This window comes from Petromyzon marinus, unplaced genomic scaffold (genome assembly GCF_048934315.1).
Source record: "Petromyzon marinus isolate PM22_M1 ecotype Great Lakes invasive population unplaced genomic scaffold, UKy_Petmar_22M1.pri1.0 PM_Scaffold_416, whole genome shotgun sequence".
Lineage (NCBI taxonomy): Eukaryota > Metazoa > Chordata > Hyperoartia > Petromyzontiformes > Petromyzontidae > Petromyzon > Petromyzon marinus.
Window position 1 is genome coordinate 70,173 of NW_027423409.1, and position 10,374 is coordinate 80,546.

Consider the following 10,374-nt stretch of genomic DNA (forward strand, 5'->3'; position numbering starts at 1 on the left):
TGGAGGGTTACGACACATTTATAAATAAACGCGATCTAACCCAAGAACCTTTATTATGAATAATATTGGTCGCGAAAGCCTACGTGTTAAACTGTGTGGGTGATGTTTACATCCACGATAGCATGGTTGGCTAAGTGCAGTGCAAAATAAATTGAACATACAAACAACAACAGGACGTTTCCTTCATCTGACCACTGCTACATAGAAGCGACTTCTCTGTCCGTGGCCAGGAGCAGCTTCAAAGCCCCTACATTTACTTTAGCCGATGATATCACAAGTGATGTCCACCGTTGTTGTACAGCAGCCCTTTTGAGTGCATTCGATTGTAATGAGAGGCTGCCCTGCTGCAATTAACTCGTCACCACACTTGCGATCTAGAGGTCGATCCTTAGGCCTGGCATTTGGAGCGACGCTGCAAGCTTCTTAAATCTCGCTGCCTCTGTCCACCCAGCTGCGTAAATGGATACAGCACAGTTGGTCGATCGGCAGGTCGCATGCGGTGGTGGGGTAAAGCGTGGGTAACTCCCACCTCTTCCAACAAGGGAAGCATCTTGCAGGGCTGCACCTTTACTGACCGCACCGTCATTGATAAACCACGACGTGCATGGGTCCACGTATGACATGCGAGTAGGGGGTCCACGTGCAGCGTGCGAGGATGCGAGGAAGGGATTCACGTGCAGCGTGCGAGTAGGGGGTCCACGAGCAGCGTGCGAGGAGGGGGTCCACGAGCAGCGTGTGAGGAGGGGGTCCACGAGCAGCGTGCATGGAGGGGGGCCACTTGCGGCTTGTGAGGAGGGGGTCCAGGTGCGCCGTGAGTGGAAGGGGTCCATGTGCTGTGTGCGGGGAGGGGACCCACGTGCGGCGTGTGAGGAGGGGGTCCAGGGATCTGTAAGACAATCTCTCTGAGACGGCGCTGCTGAGCGTCATCGTTGTCTCCATCATTGACGAATGCTTTGTTGTCTCGACCAACAGCACCCCTCTTTGACTGCTGGCCCGACGACGACGACTCCACGTAGGAGAGCACGTGCAGCAGCGTGAACAACCTGAACGGGGGCAGAGGGGGGGGGGGGCACGGAGGGGAAGGGGGAGGGGTACGGGGCGCCACGGTGGCAAAATGTCAAGAGTTAACGGGACAGACCTAGGAGCCAATGGTTGACTGACTGAGATGACTGACAATGCACCAGCTGTGACCCCTACTGTGCCAAATTGTTGTGTTTAGCTGCCCGGTGCTCTGCTTATGGATGCGAGCATCGCTCCTCTGCCCTCCATTATTGCTGGTGGGCGACTGCCTCCAACTGCCAAGTAGCATCTCCTCAGGAGTGGCCAATCTTGAGACCGCTGATACCAGTTATTGGCAAGTCCACTCATCTCTATATATCCTCTTGTACCATATCATTCCTTTTTTTCCCTAGCCCATGCCGTGCCCTTTTAGTCTGATCTATCCTGCCAAATAATAGCTGCTTTGCCATGCAGTGGCTGGGCATGGGGGCTACATGACCCAGCCAACACAGCCACGCTTGTGAGAGGAGCTCACCAATGGGAATGTGTCTAGATCTTTTAAGAATCTGTGAGCTCCTGACACAATCCAGTCTGGTTAAACCCAGGATGCATTGTAGGCAGGGTGACCTGAATGTTTCTAACCGGTGCAGATGTTACTTTAGACACCTCAACATCCTTCTCGAAAGAATAAAGAAGGGAAGATATCAATGTGGTCAAAGAAAATCCGGAGCTTCGCATGGAATGACAAACCAAGTAGTTTCCACCCAGTGTTACACAGCCGATGAAAAGATAATGCTGCCCGACTGTTTCGGAGTGAGACCTCGGCTGCGAAACCGGAGCTGGTTATTAGCACACTGCCCACACTCACATAAAGGCAAAGACATGGATCTCCTGGATAGCCTTAAGATACTGTTGGGGCAAGTGCTGTCAGCGAGTGGCACCTATGAAGGCCGGTACGGCACAAGGGGGGAAGTCCAGGACCATTTCAGATAATCGTTACTGTTGTTGGTCACTGAGTCGGCATGCACACACACCCCCTATGGCCACGCATGGGTCGACCCCCTCCCCTCCTCCTCACCTGTGGTACAGCATGGCCAGGAACTGGACAATGAGCATGCTGGAGAAGGTGATGAGGAACATGAAGGCGAGGGGCAGCACGTCGATGACCGTCCCCTCGTTCTTCGTGCTCGGGATCTGGATGTAGAGGTCGGGCTCCCACGAACTGCAGTGCCAGGGTCGCCACCAGCCACAGGGCATTGATCATGAAGTAGACGAAAGTGCCCTGCACGTTGGGACAGACAGACCAGGCCTGATTTACATTGCATTGGCCGAGTGGCGGGGGGGATGACCCCGGGCTGTTTATGGATCCCCTCTTTGTGCGTTCATTTTTCTCCCCCACTGTCCACTCTCGACGCCAAATGGTCACTTCTGTTGTTATTGTTTTATTGTTCATGTATTTTACAGGATTAGCGGATTATTGGAACAATTAACAATTAATTCGTAGGAATAATAAGGCATAGGTAATTCAATGCCGTTTAAATCTTCTTCTACCACATGCCAAGTACGGTAAGTACTCGCTTAACGCCTGCTGTTTGCACAACGCGTTGTCGCTGGAACGCAATTTTTCTGTTATCGAAGCATCTCCGGTACTCGCGATGATGCGTTGCCAGTACCTTGTTTCTTATCTCGAAGAGTTCCTGCTTCACGCGTTTCCTGTGATCGTCATCTTCCTCCAGAGGCTTGAGGTAGTCACTGATCATGCTCTTCCAAAACTCGTCTTCCTCCTATGCATTCCCATCCACGGGACAGAAGGTTCACTTTGTGCGATTGTCCAAATAACAACAACTTACTCCGATGAATAATATTAATATTGTAATAGTAATAGGTTTTACCCTTTTAACTGGCAAAAAAACTGACACCTTTATTCAAGGCATCGTGTTTGCAATAACCACAACACAAGCAATCAAAATGCAAACAAAAGAGAAAACTCTGATAATAATATGCACTGTCCTTGAATTTGATTGGTCCACACCCGAGACGGCTTTTCTTAGAGCCTAGTCTCCACTGGTGTTAAATGCTCACCCCGAGCCCTCAATACTCTAATAGTGCGCTGTTTTTGAGTTGTACGCCTTTTGGCGTCTTCTGGTCCAACACCAGTGGAGACTAGGCTCTAAAAAAGCCGTCTCGGGTGTGGACCAATCAAATTCAAGGACAGTGCATATTATTATCAGAGTTGTCTCTTTTGTTTGCATTTTGACTGCTTGTATTGTGGTTATTGCAAACATGATGCCTTGAATAAAGGTGTCAGTTTTTGTGCCAGTTAAAAGGGTAAAACCTTTTACTATATCTTATTACTGGCAAAGGAGGTCTCATAATGAAAATATTAATATTCTTGGTTCTTTCGGTAAAGTCACGTAGAAGGGAAACAATAAAATAATACACATTTTAAACAATAAAATTTTTACGACATTTCGACTGCAACACAAGCAATCATCATCAGCTGTGAAAACCACAGCAAGAAAATTTGAAAAAAGTGGCGGTTTTATTAACGTTAGCACCACGTAGAGCGATTTTACAGTGTGTTCAGATGGACGAGTCCATCTATGTTCAGAAAAGATGAGGGGGGAGACGAAAATAATGGATGCGGTCTGAAAGCCACCGTAAGCGTGAACAATCAATTAAGACCCGAAATGGTTCATCAAATCCTTCCAATGATTACTAAGCCAGAATCCATCTTCTCGGTTGAAATTGTCTCTGTGTTTGTATATGTGGATAGCCTCATGAACGAATCTCTTATGGTAGCCAGATGGCTTGCAAAGAACCTCTGTCTTGGAGAAGTCAATGTCATGTGAGCCTACTGAATTATAACAGTGATCTGCCACGGCCGAGGTATTGGTCCTACCGTGTTTTAGGTCTGCTTTGTGTTCACGAATGTCGTTTGGTTTCTCTAATGTAACTACTACCACAGATAATTTTGTTGTTTTAGATTTTTATTATTTTATTGTTTCCCTTCTACGTGACTTTACCGAAAGAACCAAGAATATGAATCCCTGCAGTCACGAAGGCTTTAAATCAAAATTAATATTAATGGTAATTTGTAATGCCCGATCACTGCACAGTTATTTGCTCGCTTTCGACGAGAGACATAGGGAGGGATTCAGAGACACGAGGAGGAATCACATATAGATGGGAAGGCAGCAGCAATGCACAGCATGAGACGGTGCTACCAACAATTACCCAAGCTCTGCAGTCCTCTGCATATAAATGTGTTCTCGGCAAATTAATGATTGTTCACATGTGGCAGAAAACCGGAGCAACCGGAGAAAATGCACGCGTGTGAGGGGGCAACATTATATCCTATACAGACGGAACAGGTGGATTCTACATTTGCTGTACCACCCGCTCCTGGCAAGCCAGGGTGCGGCTCCTTTCTGACGCCCACTGGAACTGAAATTCACGGCACCTTCTCAGTGTGTGATCCACCAACCACGTGTAGCACCAGCGTAGCCACCACCACCTCCAAGAATCATGACATCACTTCCTGTCCACTGTCCAGAATTGTTATCCAAATTGCACTGTCCTTGCACGAGATAAAAACTGCGAGTGGAACTCTCCCAGAACAATGCAGTGAAGCCCTACACGATAACTAGTGTTAAGGTATCTTTTTTAAAGTCTCAAAGCCACACATTAGAGGAACGCGCCACTTGTTTGATCGTCACAGAAAACGACACTCAGTCAACTTACGGCAATATTTGGACATCTGGCCAATGCGTTGAACAATTAAGCGAGACAGGCAGCCGGGGGAGGGGAATGATGACTTCTAAATTAATTGAGTTGCTTAGTACAAGATCCCCAACATTAATGTAAAATCTTAAACGTAAAAATCTCGACATTATTTTGATAGATTTATTTATTTCAGTAGGAAGGGCCCAATTAGCTGCCAGGCAGTTTCCCGATATATTTTCTTCATTAAAGTTGGTTGTTATCTTCTGGGCACTTATACACGAACTAGGACAAAGATCAAAGATCACCCGTGTAGTCTTAACAGACTGCTGGGGCACGTGCTGTTAGCGACCACCTCTGAAGACCAGCACGGCACACGAGGAGGTGGGTGGCCAGCACCACGTCCGGCCACCTTTGTCTCTTCAATTTGGGATATTTATACACTACACCAGGTACTCATTTGAGGCTGAGTCGACCTAGGAGAGACATAGGACCGGTTCAGATAATCGTCACTGGTGTTGGTGACTGAGCGGGAATCGAACTCAGGTCGCTCGATTCTAACCACTGCGCCACCACTCCCCACAACGTATATGTAGCACACGTACAAAGACCGACACAGACATAAAAACACACAGACATAAAGACACACAGACACAAGGACGCACCTGATCGAGGCTGCACCTCTGCGTGATGGCGTAACCCTGAGGCAGGACGTTCTCAAACATGACCTGCATCTTCTGGTGGCGCTGCCACACGAGGTCATGGCGCCCTGCAAGGGACAAAGGAGGATAGCGATGTGCGGTGCACTCCCACAGAGGCTCGGGAAAAAAGTTTACCGTGACTCAGCGAAGAGAGCTGCGCAGATGGTAGTGATTATTCTCATCGTTAGGCTGGTTTAGCCTGCAACAAAGCCTGGCTGAGTCGCAGGGCTCTGTGTTCATGAGGGTCTTACCAAGTTACCGTAGTAGAGGGGTGATGTTGCTGCTGAGTGCGGTCCAAATTAAGTGATTTGCAGTTATCTTTTTCAGAAGTGTAAAATTTTGGCCAATACCAATGACACATTGGAGGAAACTGGAGAAAAAGATGCCCATGCAGAACAGGGGGAGAGAATTCCTCAATCTCCCACGGTTCTACTGCAGCAGCAGCAACATGCCCTCATTACAGAGTGCTTGCCACAAATGAATCACAATAGCTTGCTATTCTCGTCTAGGAGCATTAACCATCACCCACACTTCGTTTATCCATTCATCGAACAAAGACGGTCACCGCATCGCGTGATTTCAGATGCGCGGTCTTGTTTAACTGACAAGCAACGACTTCGCATTTAATTTTCGATTTAAAGCTTTCGTGACTGCAGGGATTCATCTTCTTGGTTCTTTCGGTAAAGTCACGTAGAATGGAAATAAAATAATACAAATAAAACAATAAAATTAAATTCTCACGACGTTTCGGCCACAACTCAAGTAGCCTTCTTCAGGTGAAGGAACAGAACTGTCGGGACGACAGCGCTTCAATGAACGCTGCTAAGATTCGCAGCGTCTTTTAAGCTAGGTGGGAGAAGTAAAGCGCCTTGACAAAGGTGTTTACATATCAAACAGGATAATTTAGCATTTAAATAGCGGTGTTAAAGTGTTGGATCAGCAGGGTGTTAAAGTCAGAAATTTGCTTGTAACTGGGAGATTAGCATGATGTTAATGTGAGGGATTAGCATGTGACTGGTCACGGAAATAGCTATGTTAAAGTCGAAGTTTATATATCAACAGAGGATTTAGTATATGGACGCTAAAGGACTGCAACTACCCAACTATCATACAATAAACCTATGTGAAAAAACTAAGTATAAACTACATCAATGTTATCAATAAACTCTATATACTCCAATCAGCTGAGCTACTAACAATAAGTCGTTATACATTACAATGCCATATGGCGAAAAAATGGGTGGCGTTTTTTTCTTTTCAACGTTAGCACCACGGAAAGCGACGAGCTTTGTTCAGACGACGAGTCCATCTATGCTTGGAACGGAGGAGGGGAGAGAAACATCCACGATGCGCTGCTCTGTCCTGTGTTGCGTTACAACTATTTTATAAACTAGACTACAATACATTGCAATGTTATACCTTCCAATCTAAACTACATTGTATAATATCGTATACACAGCCCAATGTAAGCTTTAACATTATGCATTATATTGATGTCTCCAACTAAACTTTTTTCTACATTACACGACTATACACCGTAATATACACTGGCATAGACAAACCCACCCTTGAATTATACAATGCGTTACTATACACTACCCTATACTTTAGACTGTAAAATATTAGATTTGTAATATTACACTCTATTATTCTACCAACCCTACTGTATACCACACTGCTGTATATTCACTATACAATTACGATACTATATATTGCCTTATGATTTATGTTAAACATTATGATGTTATACTATTTATTATTATACAACATACTATAAACCATACCTTTGACCGTTGTGTGAACGGTATTTAGAGGCAGTGCCAGCGAATTCACCAAAGTTCCTGTACCTGACACCATCGCAATCATTGAAGACTTGGTTCATCAAGGACTGCATACTGATGTACCCCCCCCCCCCTGGTGAGACACTGCTTAACCAACACATACTTCACCTGGAATGGAACTTTCTACAAACAAACTGAGGGCACCCCAATGGGCACCCCCCTATCTCAGGTTGTAGCCAACGTTTTCATGGAGAAATTTGAAACTGACGCCATCCAGACTGCCACTCTACGCCTGACCTTATGGAAGAGGTACGTGGATGACACTTTTGTCATCTGGCCACATGGCCAGCCTGCTCTAGAACAATTCCTCGACCACATCAATTCCATACACCCAGCCATCAGATTTACCATGGAAGTCGAAAAAGATGGCAAGCTACCCTTTTTGGATGTCCTAATTAAAAGGAGACCTGATGGTTCAATGAGCCACTGTGTCTACAGGAAAGCTACGCATATGGATTTTTACTTAAAACCAGATTCCCACCACCATCTGTCCCAGAAGAACTCCCTCATCAAGACTCTATACCATTGAGCCCAATGCATTTCCGACCAGGAACACATTGCCAGTGAACTCTAGCACGTACACCAAGCTCTCAAGGCTAATGGTTACTCCGACTACACAATCCGCGAAACCATCACTCCAGCCATGAAGAAGGATTCTCTTGAGGAGTCATTCAAATCCATCACCTTACCCTACATTGCGGGGGTCACAAAAAAGATCTCCAAAATCCTGAATAAACACAAGATCCAGGTCCGATTCAACACAGTACATAAAATGCAGTACATAAAATGCGTGATCTGGTTTCGTCTGTAAAAGATGTGGTTCCAGACATACAGTACCTGGGCGTCTACAAACTAAGTTGCCTCTGTGGTAGCAGCTACATTGGAGAAACCAAACGACATATCTCGGACCGCATCCGTGAACATAAAGCAGACTTGAAACACGGTAGGACGAACACCTCAGCCGTGGCAGATCACTGTTATAATTTAGTGGGCTCACATGACACGGAGGTTCTCTGCAAGCCATCCGGCTACCATGAGACATTCGTTCATGAGGCCATCCACATATACAAACACAGAGGCAATTTCAACCGAGAAGATGGATTCTGGCTTAGTAACCATTGGAAAGACGTTATAAACCATTTCGGTTCTTAATTGATTGTATTATATGGTGACTTTCAGACTGCAGTCCATTCCCTGGCATTGCCTCTAAATACTGTTCACACAACGGTCAAAGGTATAGCATGTTGTATAATAAATAGTTTAATATTGTAATGTTTAACATAATTCATAAGGCAATATATGGTATCGTAATTGTATAGTGAATATACAGCAGTGTGGTATAGAGTAGGGTTGGTAGAATAATACATAGTGTAATATTACAAGTCTATTTTACAGTCTAAAGTATAGGGTAGTGTATAGTAACGCATTGTATAATTTAATGGTGGGTTTGTCTATGGCAGTGTATATTACGGTGTATAGTCGTGTAATGTAGAAAAAAGTTTAGTTGGAGACATATCAATATAATGCATAATGTTAGAGCTTACCTTGGGCTGTATACGATATTATACAATGTAGTTTAGATTGGAAGGTATAACATTGCAATGTATTGTAGTCTAGTTTATAACATAGTTGTAACGCAACACAGAACAGAGCAGCGCATCGTGGCTGTTTCTCCTTCCTCCTTCGTTCTGAGCATAGATGGACTCGTCCGTCTGAACAAAGCTCGTCGCTTTCCGTGGTGCTAACGTTGAAAAGAAAATACCGCCACCCATTTTTTCGCCATATGGCATTGTAATGTATAACGACTTATTGTTAGTAGCTCAGCTGTTTGGAGAGTATATAGAGTTTATTGATAACATTGATGTAGTTTATATTTTAGTTTTTTATTAGTTTACTATATGGTATTCATTATGTAGTGTAGTGTATACCCAGTTACTTTATGTTAATAGCTCAACTTATTGAAGAATATATTGAGTACATTTATTATATTGATGTAGTTTATACTTAGTTTTTTTCACATCGGTTTATTGTATGATAGTTGGATAGTTGCAGTCCTTTAGCGTCCATATACTAAATGGCCCTGTTGATATGTAAACTTTGATTTTAACATAGCTATTTCCGTGACCAGTCACATGCTAATCTCTCACAATAACATCATGCTAATCTCCCAGTTACATGCGAATTTCTGACTTTAACACCCTGCTGATCCAACACTTTAACACCACTATTTCAATGCTCAATTATCCTGTTTGATATGTAAACTCCTTTGTCAAGGCGCTTTACTTCTCCCACCTAGCTTAAAAGACGTTGCGAATCTTAGCAGCGTTCATTTAAGCGCTGTCATCCCGAGAGTTCTGTTCCTTCACCTGAAGAAGCCTACTTGTGTTGTGGCCAAAACGTCGTGAGAATTTTATTTTTATTATTTTATTTCCATTCTATGTGACTTTAACGAAAGAACCAAGAAGACTTTGTCTTTGTTTGATGAAAATATTACCTTTGGTATGGAGGGCGAGGTCTGTGTCTGATTGCTCTGGAGGTCGACTTTTGCTCTCTACTTCTTCTGGATGCTCTGTCTGAGTGCTCGCGATGTCTTCTAGTCTCGTCTCTGCTCCTTCTGAATGCTCCATCTGAGTGTTTGCGATGTCCTCTTCTCTCGACTCGATCTCTGCTCCTTCAGGATGCTCCGTCTGAGTGCTTGCGATGCCCTGTCGTCTCTCCTCACTCTCTACTCCTTCTGGATGATCTGTCTGAGTGCTCACGATGTCCTCTGGTCTCGTCTCTGCTCCTTCTGGGTGCTCCATATGAGTGTTCGCGATGTCCTCTCCTCTCGCCTCGATCTCTGCTCCTTCTGGATGCTCCAACTGAGTGCTCGTAGTGTCCTGTTGTCTGGCCTCAATTGGACGCAGCTTGATCTCTCTGTCGAGTTCCACCGTGCACGACTCCACTCGGCTGGGAGGGATGATGATAAACTGTTAAACTAAACCATTATTTTTATTTTACCATGTAAGGCCCACTGAGCTATAAAGCTTTTTTGTAGAATCGACCTGAATATCACAAATTATAACTCAATGAGCGGCTTATCACGTGGAAATTACAGCAGCCAAATACTC

General features: G+C 44.8%; 1 protein-coding gene across 1 annotated transcript; it reads right to left on the bottom strand.

The window, feature by feature from the left end:
* Nucleotides 1–1,090: 1,090 nt before the first annotated feature.
* Nucleotides 1,091–10,160, bottom strand: LOC142923320 (uncharacterized). The gene is made up of 3 exons (XM_076064382.1): nt 9,759–10,160; nt 5,388–5,491; nt 1,091–2,783 (listed from the first exon to the last, which is right to left on the bottom strand). The coding sequence occupies exons 1-3, from the start codon at nt 10,063–10,065 to the stop codon at nt 2,547–2,549; spliced, it is 648 nt and encodes a 215-aa protein (XP_075920497.1). The 5' UTR covers nt 10,066–10,160; the 3' UTR covers nt 1,091–2,546.
* Between the last annotated feature and the right edge of the window lie 214 nt (nt 10,161–10,374).